The sequence below is a fragment of the Aplysia californica genome, unplaced genomic scaffold (genome assembly GCF_000002075.1).
Source record: "Aplysia californica isolate F4 #8 unplaced genomic scaffold, AplCal3.0 scaffold00035, whole genome shotgun sequence".
NCBI lineage: Eukaryota > Metazoa > Mollusca > Gastropoda > Aplysiida > Aplysiidae > Aplysia > Aplysia californica.
The window spans coordinates 1,878,685-1,896,709 of NW_004797305.1; the positions used below are offsets into that span (position 1 = coordinate 1,878,685).

The 18,025-nt window shown below is 38.7% G+C and overlaps 1 protein-coding gene across 2 annotated transcripts; it reads left to right on the forward strand.

Annotated features, from left to right (window-relative positions):
• The first annotated feature begins 465 nt into the window (after nucleotides 1-465).
• LOC101853679 (stAR-related lipid transfer protein 7, mitochondrial) lies at nucleotides 466-17,539 on the forward strand. 2 transcript variants are annotated; one of them, XM_005091760.3, is made up of 8 exons: nucleotides 466-1,148; nucleotides 6,253-6,425; nucleotides 7,809-7,858; nucleotides 8,348-8,458; nucleotides 8,970-9,014; nucleotides 10,096-10,233; nucleotides 12,486-12,570; nucleotides 13,769-17,539. In XM_005091760.3, exons 1-8 carry the CDS (start codon nucleotides 721-723, stop codon nucleotides 13,894-13,896), a joined length of 1,158 nt encoding a protein of 385 aa, XP_005091817.1. In that variant the 5' UTR covers nucleotides 466-720; the 3' UTR covers nucleotides 13,897-17,539. The 2 variants fall into 2 exon arrangements, with proteins under 2 accessions (XP_005091817.1, XP_005091818.1); XM_005091761.2 differs by having other exon boundaries at nucleotides 938-1,044.
• The last annotated feature ends 486 nt before the right edge of the window (nucleotides 17,540-18,025 follow it).

Genomic DNA, 18,025 nt, shown 5'->3' on the forward strand with positions numbered 1-18,025 from the left:
TCACTCTAAAGTCAAATTAAACAAAGAAAACCATCACCCTTTCCTCCGGAAGAGGTTTTTTGTCAGCGTAACCATTTAAAAAAAGCGTTCTTCCGAAATTTATCCCAAAACTTGCTAGTTTCACTTTGATTTTTTAAAACTCAAGTAGGGTAACTCTGTTCGCAAAGAGTGCGCTTTTGTGAAGAGGGCGCCACCAAATTTTGAGGACACTTTTTTAATTGGCTCAAAGAGAGAAGTGGCCCATCTTGTTATGTACTATCATTGTCTTGGATAGGCCTAGGTCTAGATCTAGGCCTAGGTCTAGTCCTAGAAAATTGTATAAATACATATGCTTACTTTGTCCAGTTCAATTAAAATTTTAATTGAACAAATTTTTTTATTTTTAGAATGAATAATCTTTCTCCTACATCCCAAAACTTTTATTAAAATCTTTTATTTGTTTTATTCAATAACATACAATACTACTTTTTGCGACACAATTACGAAGTGAAGGTCATGGCTTTTCATCATGGGAGTTTGGTCCATGCCGCAAGTCAAGAGTAATCAAAGAAGAGTGGTGGTACAATAATAAGATAAAACTTGATTTTTGGCAGCGGACCCATTGTTCTCTGAGAGTCTGCAGCCCGTGTATTTCATAAATACTGGGGACAATTAGATCTAGATCTAGATCTACAATCTTTTGGTTTATATTGAACTTGATGCTCATGTTGTTTTGCTGAAATGGCTTTCCGAAAACTTTTTACAACAGGGACTGGGGTCTTCGGCCCCAACAACGTGAGCTCTCCTCAGTTTTCATCACTTTGTAAACGCTGTGTGTCGAAGACTTTTTCGAGCTGGGGAAATAGAACTACCAAGTTTCTATTTGGCCAGAATGCAAGTGATAAACTTCGAGCGGTTATGTTGAACATCGGCACAAAGTTAAATGTATTGGAAATGGCACTGACGCAACAGTGTAATCGGGTTGCAGCACTTCGTTTGAGACGAGCCTATCAGATTTTGCTGTTGTATCAACGAATATATGGAGAACGTCTTTTGATGCAGAAGGTGAAAATGAATGTACATCGTAATGGTCGTCCGTTGCTAGCATTGCTGTCTGCTTGCATATTTCAATGGGAGAAGGAGAGAGTTCCTGATGAAGATATTCAAAGGTAGACTATCACTATCAGTGACTATCCAATATCAACTTTTGTCTGTCTAATCTGTGTAGCATAATTTAATGGGATAATCCGGTTTTGGCCCCAACAATAACTTTATGGAGTTTGGGTTTTGGCTCCACCGATTACTTCTGGTTCGAAACGATTACATAATAATAGATCTGATAATTTTGCTGCACATGCCGAATTGCCGATACACACAATGTTTGACAGGCGGCGAGCAAAATATCAAATTGTAGAGTAAAGTTTAAGTTTAAGTAGGGGGAGTCATGCCCCCCCTGAAACCCCCCATAGTTTTATCAGGTCAGGGCCAGGGGACATGCCTCCCCGGCTGAACCCCCCTTGTTAAAAACTAGTGAAATATTACTCCTCATTTTGTACTGAAAAATAGCAGGGCATATCTTGCTCTTTCGGATAAAACATCAGTCATCATCATCAGTGCCTTTCACCCCTGGCAGGGTCTAGGCCACATACATGCTCCTTCCATTTATCTCTGTCCTGGGCCATCCTTCCTAGCTCGTTCCACGTGAGCTTCATCTCTCTCATGTCCCTTTCTTACACATCTCCTCCATGTTTCCCGTGGCCTACCCCTGCCTCGTGTCCCTGTGGGTTCCATTGCAGTGACTGTCTTGTGATGTTTCCGCTGGGCTTTCTGAAGGTCCCATCCAACACCACTTTCTTAGTAACTATTTCTACTTCTATCCAGCTCTTCATTTCTTATTTCTATCCTGCTACTTAATTCCTAGGATACTCCTCGTACATCTGTTAATGAAAGTCTGGACTTTATTCAGCATTGTCTTTGTTGTCTTCCAAGTTTCGCAGCCCTAGAGGAGCACACTGCACAGACTTGACATTGGAATTAAAGAGTCGAATCTTGGTGCGCAGTGAAATGTATCATGTTGCTTGTTTTCCAGACTTTTGATAATTGCTTGAATGCTGACCTTGCCTTGGCGGTTCTTGCTTTACATCTCAGTTCCACCTTTACCATCGATGACACTTCCAAGGTAGGTCCACTTCTTCTAGAGGAGTGTCTTCCACTGTCACTGCAAGACTTGACACTTTTCCTAGCTTCATTACTTTCGACTTGCCCGGGTGTATTCATAGGCCAACACTCCTTGATAGGCTGTTGAGTTTTTTGGTCTTTTCCTGCTTCTGAGCATGTGCAAGGTCATCGGGGAAGTCCAAGTCGTCCAGCTGCTGCCAAGGGATCCACTGTATTCCATTTCGCTTGCCTCTGGTGGCTTCCTTCATGATCCAGCCAATTGCCAGTATGAAGAGAAAGGTGAGAGCAAGCGTCCTTGTCGCACTCCTGTCTGTACCTGGAATGGTTCTGAGAGTTGTCCTTCGTCGAAGACTTCGCAGTTTGTTCCATCATAGGTGGTCTTCACAAGCTTGACGATTTTGTCAGGTATTCCATAATTCCGCATGAGTTTCCACAGTTTCCCCGTCTACGCTGTCAAATGCCTTTTCATTTTATAATCAATGAAGTTGACCACGAGTGGTGAAATTCATTCAAGCGATTGCTCAACAATGATGCGCTGGTCCACACAAGATCGGTACTTGCGGAATCCTGCCTGGTTTCCTCTGAGCTTCTCATCTGTTGCCAGTTTGAATCTCTCCAGGAATATCCTGTTAAAGTCTTTCCCAGGTATAGACAGGAGTGTTTTATGCCTCTGTAGTTGTTACAATTGCTGAGGTCTCCTTTCTTTGGCAGCTTGATTAGGTAGCCTTCCTTCCAGTCTGATAGTATTTCCTCCTCTTGCCAAACCTTTTCGAATAGAGCATAGAGAATTTCCACTGATGTATCTTTATATCTGCCGGTGGTATATGGTCGGGACCAGCTGCCTTGTGGGACTTTAGTGCTGTTATAGCTGCAGCAATTTCCTCTCTCGAAGGTGGTTCCGTAGTGATTTGGAGGTAATTTCTTGCTGGAAGAATTTCTGGTTGGTTTTCTGGAGGTGGTCTGTTCAAGAGTTGATAAAGTGTTCTCTCCGTTGGTTCAGTTGCTCCTCTGGGTTGAAAATAAGTCTTTCCCACTTTGTCTTTCACTGGTAGAGTGGGCTTGCTGAACCTACCTGAAAGAGTCTTTGTTGTCTGATGTACAATCTGCAAGTGTCCATCTGTTGCTGCTTTCTCTGCCTTTTCGGCCAGGCCGTTCAGGTAGGTATTCTTGTCCTTCAAGATGGAATTCTTTACCTCCCGGTTTACTTCGGTGTACTCTTGTGCAGCGAGTTTCTCAGTTCGGGTACGGCTGTTGTTGACTTGGGCCTTCAGCTCTCTTCTTCTTTTGATTATGTCGAAGTCCTGTGAAATCCATTCATTCCGATTCCTAGTGTTGACTTTGGGTCCTAGGATGCTCTGGCAAGTTGCCTAAGTTGCCTCTTTTATCTTGTCCCAGTGTTCGTTTACTTCACAGTCATCCAGATCTTGATGTGTTTGAAATCTGTTCTTCAGTTCCAACTTGAATTCATTCTTCTTTACTGGGTCTTTCAGAAGGCTCACTTCATACTTTTGGCGACTTCCAGTTGAGATTTGTGCATCTTCTCAGGTTCAGTTTCATCTTTCCAAGGATCAAATGGTGGTCTGATGCGACGTCTGCTCCTCGTAAGACTCAGACGTCCTCCAGTGAGCGTCTAAACTTTCGGAAAATGCAAAAATGATAAGATCTGGTTTTCCTTTGTTCCATCCGGAGAGACCCAAGTGGCCTCATGAATTCTTTTATGTGGGAAGATTGTTCCTCCAATAACCAAGTTGTTGAATACACAGAAGTTTTGGAATCTTTCTCTGTTGTTCAAGTTTGCCTCTCTTAATCCATGTCTGCCCATGATTTCCTCACAGTGACGATTGCCCGAACCTACCTTTGCATTTAGGTCTCCCATGACAATGTTGATGTCCTTACCTGGAAGTTCATCGATCACATTCTGCAGGCGGTTGTAGAAGTTGGGGCATACACTTGTATGATGTTCATGTTTATGACCTTCTTCAGGCTTCTCTTTCCTTGAGTTCTTTTTTAGTTCCAAATGAGGCCATGATGATCCTTGGACAGTGCGCCTCCCACCCCTGAATGTCTTTTGTGCTGTTTTGGATATGATCATCCCTACTCCTTCCCTGTGTGGTTCAATACACTGTCATTTCCTGAATAAAAATGAAAAGCCCCCCCTCTTTCATTCCCTTCTGTCCAGACTGGTTCAAGTGGGTCTCGCTGATTCCCAGAATGTGTAGGTGGTATTGGTGCATCTCTTGGAGGACCTGTGCAGTTTTTCCAGCCTTGTAAAGGGTCCTAACGTTCCACGATCCAATCCAGAGAAACTTGGATGATGGTGGAGGCTTCTGCCCAGCCGTTTCCTTTCGGCTTTCACTGCCTCGCATCATAAACTCTCCATTCTGAGAAAATCCACGACCAGCCAAACAGAGATAATGGTTTTTGCTTGTATGTGTTTCTGTAGTAGGTTCTTTTTACGAGAGAGGTTGTTAGTCTCGTGACTCAACCCCCGACCTGGAGGGAGGATGACTCTGTTTCGGGAGTCACTTCCTGGTTTCGCCATTAGGCTCCTCCTACGAAACGCTAACAATAGTAACATCACGTCTATCCTATGCTTCTCAATGCCGGGACTGCACGTCTTATAAAACATAAATACCCAGTATTTATGTCAGTATCGTTATTTCAGTACTCTTGGGGCCAAATCTGGAGAATGCCAATTAAATTGTCATTTTTTATATTTTTAACCCTGGGCCCTAGGCCTATCCTATTTCAATGATGTCTTGGGAGGAGTTCCGAAGAGGGCCAGCACTTGCTGAGACAAGGTCTACTGAGCAAACTATAAAACAAGAGTTCAGGATTAGGGTTAAAGTTAGGGTTAGGGTTTGGTGTTGTTGCCCTCTGCGGAACTCCTTCCGGCATGTCTCAATTTTCTGTTACTCACTTTTCCATGTTGAATTTAAGTTCACCTATGATTAGATTGGGAAAGGTGTCCAGGTTTTGGGTTGTGTTCAGTGAGTAGTGAAAGACCGAAGTCTGAGTTAGTTAATGTTTTGTTTTAGAAATCGGGCACTTATTACTATCTTAGCTATCTACTGCAACTAGTAAGCCTCTCATGTGTAGTGTTAATGCTGTTTGGCCACATTTCATGTCTTTGGGCTGTCTTTGTGTGGCACTACTGGAGAATGTGTTCCTGAGTTTGGTCTGCTTCCTTACGCTGACATTTTGGTGATTGTACATGTTACAAGTTTTATTAAATATCTGTGCATGTGATATTTGAATATAGTATAGTGTATTGTGTTTTAGTCTGAAGATAATCACTTGTTCTCGACAGGACATCTGAATAATCTCATTCACGGTAGTTATCTGGCACCTGTTGTGCTTTAAATTCATTGTTTCCATGAGGGCTTTTCACCCCTGGGCAGGTGATGCTGCTGCTTGACTTCTCTTTCTGTACACACAATTGTGCCTTCCAATCTGCCTGTTTTTTGTTTTTTTTCTGAGACACCGTAGTGCAAAAGTATCCACTGCTGCTTGATCCTCAGGCATAGGATGCCCTCCATTGCCTCTCGCTCCCTTTGGAGTTTGCCAGCAGTAATTGCAGTGGTGACGTTGCAACCGTCAGCGGAAAAATGTTTGATTTTGGGGGTCTATCAAATACGTGAATGATGTTTGCTGTTCATGAGAGCTTCCACTGCCTTGTAGTACAATGCTACTCGGTTGGGATTGCCTCTGCTTGGCATGGTCTATAACTTCTTCTTTTCATGGCATCAGTGGCAGGCCCATCTGTGTAGATCCTTATCCATGCTTCACAGGGGGTATAGAGATCTTTCTTCCAGTCATAGACAGCTGTACTCTCCAGCTCAGGCTGCTGTTATGTGGTGATCTTTTGTGATGAACACGACATGGGAATAAAAGTGTGAATGGCTTCGTTTGTGCTTTTCATTCCTGGGCTTGGTGCCTCTTTGGTAGGAATCAATGTATCCACTGTTGCGGGTAGCTTTAGTAGGGATCTCTGTATTTCTCAACCTTTGGTCATAACCTTGGATCACTTTAAGTCCATGTGGTGTTTTTATTCTGAATGATCTCATGTGCATTAATATGTTCTCCAACTTTAAGGTTCCGGGAGGAAATGGAAGCAGTGCACAAGCTGGTTGAATGGAGTCACAAGAAGCAAGAAAAAGAAGCTGAGGCATGCACAGAGATGAGTGAATGGGAACAAGTTGTAGATCGTGCACACTTCATGGTTTGGAGGAGGTTTGTTCCTGAGACACAGCTCTACCAGTACAGAGGTATGTTCGGTCTGTCTGTTGGGTGTAGATGTTAAGTCCTTGATGTGTACCTGTTGCTAGTATAGTGTATTCACTTTCTCAATGCCCACAGTTTCTGGTCATTTCTGCGTCGTTTTATATTTTGACTGATTTGTTTTCCATGTCTTTCATTCAATCTGCTGTCAAACTGTTTATTTGTGGGTGGCTTGTGGGTGCTCTATGGTTTGCTCCTTTCCTATCGAACATCTGTTGTCCTTGTCACTCCTCCTTTTTAGTGTTACTCAACTGTCTTGTAATACGTTTAATCTTCAGCTCTTAAATGACCTAATTGTTTTGCAAGTACTGTGAAACACTTATTAAAACAAAACTGTTTTTTCACAGCAGTGAATTTCTTTGATCTGTTTTTAATATCACAAGGCTGAAATGTTTTAGAGGTTTGTGGGGCAGGTAAAGAAAAAGCATGCAGCATTGAGTTTTTAAAAGTTTTAGCTGAGGTTTTACGGCGCTCGCAACTGCATAAAGTCATATGAGCACGCATTGAGAAAAGGTGAGCCCACAGTAGCTTAGGTCGGTCTGTAAATTATTCTTGATTGTGTTCTGTAAGCGAAGTTGTTTTTTTAATTTACAATAAACAAAGAGATAATCGGTAACGGCTTTGATTTTAGCAGGACAAAAATCAGTTCCTGTAGGTCAATAGCATTTCAGACTCATGTGCAAATTCCCTGTGAATTTAGTGAAGAGATTTTATAAGCGAGATATATATATATATAGCAGTTCAAATGGTGCCAAACAGAGGTACAAGAAGGTGAATAGACAATATTGATTTTTTTTACCCTTAAGTATTCACATTGTGTCAAAGTGAAGGCAGAGAAATTTTCCTGTACTTATGCTTATGAGTAGGAGTAAAAGTTGTTTGACTCTGACTTAAAATTATCCAGTTCACATTTTTTGCCGTAAGTTTTGTTTTGGAAAGGAAATTTTAGGTTATTTTTTGTTTTTAAGGTTATTTTTTGTTTTTAAGGTGTTGTGAGTTCAATTTTCACTAAATTTCTCTGAATAAAATTTTGAATTAAAAAAGAGAAACAAATGATTAATCATTTTATCATTTGGCCAGAATGGACTTAAAAATCACTCCTTCGAGAGCTCAACGATTTAAGTAGGTATTTTTTTTAGTCAAGCCATATCAACACATGAGCACTTTTTCCCGAATCATTTCAAATTTTAAAGAAGTCATGCAAGGGAAAATGGTTAAGGAATTTCATTAGTACATGGGTATGCAGTTAATCATTTATTGATTGAATTAAGCAAATTATGCTGTGTTTGTCCAGTCAGTTGTTTATTTTTAATTTCTGTTATTTGACTGATTATTTTTACTAATGAATGCTTCTTTTGCTTTTTTTTCAGTCTATGGGCATTTTACTGACATCCCCTCTCGTGCATTCTACAACACACAGGTAGAGAGCTGTGTTCTTATTATGCTTTTTGATGTTGTTATTGTAATTATGAGACTTCCTTGTTCAAGCTTTTAACTTTATTACCCAGATTAAGATCGCCTTAGAATAATGTTCTTCAAAGATTTCTATTTATCCTCTTCTTGTTTATGCACTGATCAAATGCTTCAAAGAAAATGAATGAGATTTTGATCCCATGTTGGTTGTGATAGTAAGGTAGTGGAAAAACGCATGTTTTGGGAGAGATTGCAAGATTACCTAGCAATGTTCAGGGAGATACTATTATTCTAGCCATATGATTATATTTATTCTTTAAAGGACAAATATATATTGCTTTTGTTCATTGGAACAGTGCGTTTGCAATTTTGTATTAGTTTTGTATGTATGTTGATATATATACATATATTTGTTCATGATCTTGTAAATATACGCATTATATGGCTGTGATTGTTGTTAACTTGCTGTTGGGACTTATTTTGTTTTTCTGACTAGGTGGATCTTGCATACTGGAAGGATTGGGACAAAAATACTCTTGATGTGCGGGTTGTGGAAAAAGATAAGGAGTCCACCTCAGAAGTTGTTCACTGGGTATACAAGTTTCCTGTAAGTTTTTTTGTTTTGTTCTGTTTTTTTTTCTCTTTGTACAATTTATTCTTTCTCTACTTTCTCATTGATTCCTCTTTTTTTTCACCTCCCTCTCCTTTCAAAGTCTTTGATTCTTTTGTAAGGTCTGTTTGTATATATATATTACCGTACAGCCCTTGCTAGATCTGTTTAAAAGCTTTGTGTGGTAGAGTAGCAGTCAGCAGTATAGAGTGAAATTAATTTTTTTGTTGAAAATATAAACAGCATTTTATGTATGCTGTTGACAACAATGAGGTGTTTTGTCACAATTTGTTTTTGCTCATTAAGTTAAAATACAGCTTGGTCAGAGCCCCATTGAGCTGGCTGTACAGAGAAAACATTTATATTTCAAGTGCAGCACCTTTTTTGCTTGTCTGGGAAGTGGAGTAAAGATTGTGTAGAGTTTCCTGTTGCTGTTTTTTTTTGGTTTAAAAATGTTTACATAAATTGATTATCTTAGATCTTTAGAGTTCATAATTCTTTATTTCAGTATCCCATGTATCCAAGGGACTATGTCTATGTTCGAAGATACACAGTAAGTAGTTTTATGTTGGCATTCTAGATGTGGATGTAACATGAGCTTTAGAGCATGATCTGGAGATGAAAATTTGTCAGAAAGTTCTAAAACTGTACCCACTTGGGTTTCAGTGATTTGAGTTGGAAAATTTTCACTTATATCACCGACTTGTCATGTTTTTGCTCTTGAACAGCTCTACGGTTTTTATTTTGTTTTGTATCTTATTGACAGAACCCAGTTTTTATTCAATAATCAAGAGGGTCTGCTCTTTGGGAAACCTTTTTCCCCACCTCACTATTCTTGATAGCCTAGAGACAGAATAAGTGTTGGTGTCGCTCTTCTCTTCACAAGTGTGTCAGCTAGAGTCTTATTTCCTTTGCTTTTCTGGTAGCCACATGACATTGTAGCAGGTGTTTTTAGTGTTCTATTCTTCTGACAAGCATTTCTTAAATTTGGGAAGGACCAGGACGTGACTGCTTTTGGACTTTTAGCTGCCAAGGTGCCTTTCACAGGCTTAACCTGTAAGCTTTGAATATTTATCCCAGAAAACTAGGTTTTCGGTCCAGTTTTGACAAGAATTCAAGGGGGAGAAAAAGTGGAAAAAATCCAATGTTACTATCCAACTGTGCATGCAAGTACTTTGGCTCGATGGTTCAGCATATTACATAATTACCTGCAGGCATGCTATCAACAACACCCCCCCCCCCTCCCCCATTATTGTTACCAGTTATCACACATGCAGTCTGTCTGAACTCAATGATCAATGTTGTTTTGAGTCCATTTGAAGTTGCTTGATAGACTTAATGCCCTGACAATATTATGAACTAATATGTTTTCGACTTGTTACTTACTGTCCTTATGATAATCATATTCACATGAATGGCTTTGGTTTGCTTCAAGGCTCTCATCCCTTTTTCTTTTTGTTTCTGTTTTGTATGAATTAATTTATATTTTGACAGTTGTGAGGTTGGAACATGATTTCAAAGGTACTGTTTTTGAAATTCTAATTTCTTGCATTATTTCTTTGGACTTGTTTCCTTTTTCCATTTATTGTTTTTTGTGTGGATGACATATATATTGTAATTTTTCCAATGTCCAGTTGGATCAAGAGTCCAACACCATGGTGATAACTGCTAAGGCCACCCAGCACCCGAGCTGCCCAGAGGATTCATCGTGCGTCCGCGTTGCTACTTACACCTCACAGATGGTCATCAAACCATACACAACGTTTGATGAGGTATGTTTCTTTTCTCCTTTCCATTTTATGTAAATTAGAGAAAAACGTCATGTCTGTGGGAGACTCATTGGAAGAATAAAACCGACAACAAACTACATAATTTTAAGCCCAAACTGGGTCCAGGAAAACCTTGGGCCTCTTCAGAAGAGACAGTCATTTTGACTCGATTACACATTGAACACACGTCATGTCTTCTTAAGACATTCTCAAGATCTACTTTCGCCAAAACATGCTTTGTTCGAGTTCTGGTTAGTTGAGCCTGTCATCAAGACCCGTCAGTAGAATTGTTTCAATCGCGCGTTCGCACCATGTGACATGACTTCGGCGTGTGAGTTCCGCGTGTGTCGGGGACTAGGTCAGAGACGGTCCATCGACGGGGTCAGTTTAAGTTCATGCGCACCGGTTGAAGCGTCTTTCGGGACTTATCCGGGGGGGGGGTATAATACTTGGACTAGGAGAGCTTGACATGATACTTCAGGATTTAAAAAAAGATAAAACACTCAGGCAGGCGCTCGCGCGCACACACATACACCACACACACACACACGCGCGGGCGCGCAGAGGGAATATACATGGATATAATAATGGACACCCCTGGAAATTTTTAAAGTCAGCTTTGCAGTGACCTGGGTGATTTGTCGTTGATCCCGATTTCTTTCACCAAGACCCAATTTTTTTCCCTGCTGAGATCCTGACTTTTAGATTTCATAGAGGGGCAGGCCTATTTTTCTTGGTGTATTACAGTCGGAATTGACCCCTTTTGGTTTGTCAACTTTTATTTTATTTTTGATAGGCCCAACTGCTCATCTACCACCACTCACCCCCCCTCTAAATGGACACTACTCTAATTCTAGTCAATATTACTCATTTATTTCATAAAGGTAATTAAACATCGTTAGCATTTAATCATAGTCATGGTCACTCTGTGTGTGTCTGTGTGAATGTGCGTGTGAGTTAAATGTTTAAGCAAAAAAACTTACCCTAAAATTATGAGATATTGACTTTTACCCTTTGAGTTTCTAAAAGAAGGGTTTAAATACCCCTTAAGATAGTAAAACAAAGGGTGAAGGAACCTCTTAAGTTGGCGTGAAAAGGGGAGCCCTGACAAGAAAGAGGGAAACATGAAAGAGAAACAGCAATATAAATAGTATATAATGTACTTATATTCTTCACATGAAAATTACAAATCAACGTTAACAAGTGAGAAAGAAGCGAAGTGAAGCACAAGTATAAACTTTCTTTTTAAAATTAAAGAGGTTCGGTTTATTTTTCCTTTCACGAATATTATTATTCTCCGGTTGTTGTTTTTTGTTGTTGTTTTTTTTTAAAGTATATTTTTTTCCCGGCGGTAGTTTTTTGTTGGAAAAATGCCAAAATCGCTGCCGCTATTCGCGAACCAAAAAAGTCCTATATCGCGGTCGCGGCTGCGACAAACGCAGATGCTAGAGTAATCAGAGAAATGGTTGGCACAAATGATGTCATGCATCACAACCAACACCAAAGAATCAAGTGGTTCGGGCATCTCATGCGATTACCAAAACACCATCCAGCACAACGTGCTTACATAAAAAAATTCAATGGCAACAAGGCTAGAGGGCGACCGAGAGAGACCTGGATAGATGGAGTCAGGGAAACACTAACAAGCTCTCCTGCTGGCCACAGAGAGACGTCTCTTTCTTCTCGCGACATCTAAAAGGGTATAAGCGGTGGATAAAAGAAAAAAAGAAAAGCAGATCCCAACAGAATCCTTGACAGAAAATTGTAAATACAGTTATTTTGACTTTAAGCAGGTTATCATTTTTAGATTATATTTCCTCAAGTTTTTAACATTTTAAAATCTGATCATTAACCCAAGCAGTGAACTGTTGTGAATGCAACGAACTTGTGTTTCGTGAGCTCACATGACCTAATACTGTAAAACTCTTACTTATACAAACAACATCATATAAAACTGCTTTCTTTGACATACTCATATAATGATATTTGCCTATAACTGATAATGTTCTTAAAACTACAAGGACAATACAACTTTATATAAACATTTATGAAATCTTCTTTTTCACTGAAGCTTGAGAATGCATGTGCTTTTAAAAAAACAAACTTATTTCCTGTAATCCAGCTCAACTTTAAGAAATGTTTTACGAAAGAAAACTGTCTTGTTTTGTTTGTTTTTGCCTCAGGTTATGTACCTGTTGAAAGCTAAAGACATTTGAGAAGTTGTGCCCTCACCCTTCAACTTGTTCATTTTGCAGAATGGGTTTGAGTACGTTATGACCTACTGTGACGATCCACAAACCAACTTTCCCACTGTGTGCTACAACTGGATGGCAAGCACAGGTTAGTGCTTTATGGGGTTGGTCTCTCAGCTCTCTTTTGGATGGTTGTTTTTATAAGTAATCATATGTGTGTGTCATTTTGGTGAAATCAGGCGCTCATCTAAATAATGAAATCGAACTCGAACTGACATTTTTCAGCCTGTTTGCAATTTTAATTGATTTTTTTTTTTCATTCAACACCTTTTAAGTTACGTACAAATATTTCTGTTTGGATTTTTTCAGAAAAATGTAGATCAAAAGCATAAAAATATTAACTAGCAGTTTCCAAGGATACTCAAGCTTGGGAAGTCACCAAATTTTGGCAGTCATTTCCTTGCTAATTTCACTTTTGCAATTAAGCAACCCTAGCACCCATCAATCGAAAATATCTCAACTTCTATTCAAGATAGTTGGGTATTTTTTCATCTCAAGCAGAACAAATGAACAAGTTGCTTGATTCCAGCCTGTCATGATGCATTTTAAAAATATTACTGTCTTCGGATGAAGAGATAGACGGAAACCTATGTTCTATCTGTCCATACAGTCAAAAATAGGTCAAAGATTTACTGGGGCAAGTGCAAGATGTTCTCATAATGGTAAAGGGGAGCCTCCAACTGTCTATCCATGTGTGCAAGAATTGTTTTGAGTTCATATAGCAAAGATTTGGAATCAATGTATAATGAATGAAGTATCTTAGCTAAAAGTACCTACAAAGGGAATGTGCTGTACACATTCTTTCCTTTTGAGCAAGAAGTTAACTATTCACTGCTGAGAGTTTGTCTTTGCTGTTGATGTTTGTCTGTGAATGTAAAGAAGGAATCTAGAGAATCAACTGTCTCCCTTGCTGACGTTTTTTTCCTTTTATCTTTTTCATGTTTCATGCATTTTCTGGCTCTCTGCTGGCATTTCTTTCTACTCTCCATTCTTACTTCAATGCCCTCACTGTGCTCCTTGACCAGCTACTTGGAAATTATGTATAGCATAATGTACTTGATGATTTAATCTTACAGTGTCAGCTGCTGTTGGAAAGGTCATGTTTACATTTTTTACTAGTCCACTTTACTTTTTTGTTGTTGGTGAAATGCACTAAACGACACAATAACATTGCTTCATTACCTAGAATAGTGTGGGAAATATAATGTTGCCAAAAAAGAAGAAAGAAAGTAAGAATTCAGAGAGATGTTTATCTGGCATTAATTTTGATATTTCTTGTATTTCAGGTGTACACGAATTTTTGGAAAAGGTTCACAGAGCGGCTCGTAAAAAGCATGAAAAAAGCAACGAGTCCTCTACTGCTCGCATGGACAACAGCGCTGACAACCTCTATGCCAAAATGGCTCACCACTAGCTTAGCTTGAAACTTCTTCTTGGCTCTTCAAGGGTGTCAACAGACATGTTTTTTTTTCTGCACAGCTATGAAAACAAACCAATGTGATATCAGATATGCACTTTAGTATTTGTCGCTGAACGAAATAATATCACTAATCCCTTTTTATACTATTGATATTTTTGTGTAAGAGTTTTGTTTTGCTAGTTTAGGTGAGCAGATTGTTTTATATACTTATATTGTCAAGACATCTTTCAAAGTAGAAACTTCAAGTTATGAAAAAAAATGGTAGATAAGAGGAAAATAATAGTTTTAATGTAATTTGTTTCACTAAGAAAACGCAATGTATTACTGTTACATTAACACCATGCATCTTGCTATGAAAGTAATGAGTTGAAAGTCATGCACACTCTTCATTTATTTATTTGGTAGAAGGGTATGTAGTTTTGGTGCTTCTCATTTTGATGTAGTTCAGAATTTGCCAAAAGTAATGGGGGACTATTGTGATAATAACAGTATTTGCATTTATATTAAGTGCTACGCACTGTACACTTAACAACTATTATTACTCCAGTAGGACTAGAACTTTCAGAAACATTCTCGGCTTCGTGGGAAACATTCAGTGCAAACTTCTGATTGCATTGACAGACAGTATGTTTACGCCATCTATAGCTGGGTGAAGCGAGGAATATTTGTGTAAAGTGTCTCGTCTCTCCCAAGAACATAAAGTTGAGTCCCCGATGGGGTTCAAAGCACTTGACCTTACGGTTGCTAGTCCGAGAGCCTAACTATTACGCCACTAACTTTCTTGATTTATGTTTTGTAAAAGATAACACTCTTTTCCTGCTCTCTATGATGGGATTGTTGTGTGATAACACTTTTTGAAAATAGAAATAGCTATAATGTCTTTTCCTGTGATCTAGTTATGTTTGGAGGATTTTATTTGTGAAGGTAGAATTGAGTGATAATAAAACTTCAAAAGGAATGAGAAGACTGAGAGGAAAGAAGATGAATATATATATATGAAAAGTTGTGTCTAAATATTCAAATGGCTTTATTTGCCTGCAATCTTGATGAGGAATGTGTACTGTATAGTTGAATGAACCAGCATCTGGTGAATTAAGGAAAATGGCATCAAGGCTTTTGTCTACATCCTTTTTTAGCTTTCTCACTTGTCAATGCAATGTACTTTGCTCAAATCATAACAGTGGTGAAGTTTTGAACTATTGTTTCCGTTTTTACACTCCATAATGCAGTTAGTCTAAAGGAGGCTTAAAAAATTTGGTCCACATGTGAAAAGCTCTCGATTGATAACCCAAAGAAATCGTTTGATATGTGTGATCCTGTTTATACAACTTTATGATAAGGATGGCAGAACTGTCAACAGAGCTGTCTTAAACTGTCTCTCCATTTGTGCTCTTTGTGAGAAATATTGAAAAAGGCAGTCCCATTTGGTTGTCGCCTTCCTTGTAGATAGATGTGGGAAGTGTCTTTTTTTCAGTTGAGAACACTTGACTTTTCAATGTGAATGTCGGCCTTGACCATCTGGACTGCTTCATAACCTTTGTGGCCCTCTAGTTCTGTAAATAATTACGTTTGTTCACCACGCTCACATTTGTAATTCTTGATGCCATATATTCATCTTTGTGAATAAGTCATAGTTTTGTGTGGTGAGCTGTAATACCCTGTGGTGCCTCTCTGTTGAAATCAGTGGTGAAGTCCATGCCCTGTAGGAACCTGACTCACCCATGCTTGTGAATAAAGATTGATAAATGAACAATGACTTTGTGGAACATTTTGGAAAAAAATTGGCAATGGGCATTATTTATCAATAGGATCCTTTGACTCTTGCTATATTGTTCCAACTTGAATCATTTTTAGTGACGTTAACGTCATTTTTTATAGTTGTTGGTCTTGAATACCAATTGTATTTTTTTCACATTTTGCCACTATTTTACTGTTTGTTATTGGTCATATTGATCTGTTGAGCACCACTTCAGATTTCAGCTGCTGCAAGTTCACGTTTTTGAATTCACTTCAGTTTTGACTTTGTTTCATATTACTCCCATTTGTGCACTCTTTTGGTGATGTGGGATTTATCATAGCATTATTTATCCTGGGTGTTTGCAAAACTTCACAGTTTCAAGAAATATTATTGATGGTGTAAGTTGTATATATGTGAAAGAATAGTGCTTGGTTTGTAGATCTACGACATAACTTCTTACTTTAATCAACTCACATGTCGTAACTGTAGGAAGAACGAAGTACTTATTGAATTTGTGGTACAGAGTTAGTCTTAGGAGTCATCACACTTAACTCAGCACTATTCATTTCAGTTTGAGATATTGCATGTTGTCATTCATCTTCACAAAAACAAAGGAACTAGTCTTTAGTTGTTTATATGTGGGTCACAATGAATACTTGAAAGCCTGTTTAATGAAGAGTACTCCGAAAAATGAAAGCTAAGAAAAGAATAAAAGAAATAACATGTCATTACAGTATTTTTGCTTGAAGTTTGCAGGTTTTTTTTCCTTGGGTCTGTTCTTGTAGATTTTGGGTTTCTTTGTCAAAGGTTGTTCTTTTGTCTGTCAAGTCACTGTAATATTTTGTTGCTGATGAAGAAAATAATGTAGTGGCCAAACAAGCTCTTTTTTTCCCCCCTGTCAACAGGAGCTCTAAATTTTGCTGTCAAAGCAGATGCTTGTGTTTTTTGTTCTCAGAAGCTGACATTGTCTTTTACCCTTACCAGAATGCTATTGTGTGGGATGGAAAATGACAAGGTGAAAAAAAAGGGTCGACAAAAAATTTTTGATGCTAGTTGATGATCTAGGTAGGCCTAAATGAGTTTATCCTGCTTTTTGAGGAAAATGTTTGTTAGAAGTTGCACGAAATCTTTTGACAGGTATTCCCTTTCAAATTACAATCGTGGGGAACCAGAAACATGTGTATGGAAGGCGCACAGTATCATGTACACTTGGTTTAAAGCGAGAAAGAGGATTTTATCATAGTAAATGCATTTATATGGCACGTACCCACACTCTTCAGCATGCTCTATGCGCTTTACAACTATTTACGTTTATGAAGACAGTTTGCTATTGCAGATTGTGCAGCCCACAATCTCTGTGTTTGCAGTGGTCATATTGTTATTTTATGTTGTTTGTGACGTAGGTTTTGTATACTGTTGTACACTTTGCTCCAGTATAGGGAGGACATGGCACAGAGTGTTTTTCCTGTGTCAAGATGTTTTGAGTGCTTGTGTTAATCAGATATTACCATTGTCTGATGCTCTGTTTTGTTTGAAAATTTTATACTTTTTGGTTCTTGACGAGTTTTTCTGTAGGTTTGTTATGGTATGCCAATTTATGCAGGTATGTGCTGTTACTAGTGTTACAAGTGTGTCCAATTTCCTACTGTTTTATTTCCATTTTACTTTTCTTTTTTTGTCCTCTCTTTACATTAAAATGCAGTCATAATTTTCTTTTGAATTCTCTTAGACTTAGTAATTTAATTAACCCTTTTTCGTGTTGTAGTAGTTAGGTTAATAATCCTTGTTGAGAAGGTAACTTTTCTCCATGTAACTCATGTGGAAGAAGAGCTTAAAAGTTTAGAATTTGTTCGACTCTATCCGTTTGGGATCAAATTAAATGACAAATCTTATATTCAATATTAATGAGTTGTTTCATTCTTTTTTGTTTTGAGTATAACTGGATCAATAACAGGAGGTAAATCCTGAAATGTGTGTCTAGAGGCGAAAAAATCGGGCGCTCGTCAATTTTTTGGCATTTGGAGTTATTGGTATCATCTGAAAGCTGATTCAGTTGCCTTGCTTCCAATGAAATAAAAACCCATTTATCTTCAACAGAAGTCAAAATACTGTCGAACCTGCCTTAACGGAAACCTGTATAAAACGGAAACCTGTCTTAACGGAATCTCCCCGCTCCCCCATTGATATATTCCTCTTTAATTACCTGTCTGTATAAAATGGAAACCTGTCCAACGCGGAAACGGAAATAAAAATCTGCTCACTTCCGAGGATTTCACCTGTCTAAGACGGAAAATGCTTTGCCCGCTCAGCCCTGATTTGAAACAAAACTTGCAAGTTTGGTTCCGCTGGCTCTAAACTAACGCTATGGTCATGCTGCAGGGTGAG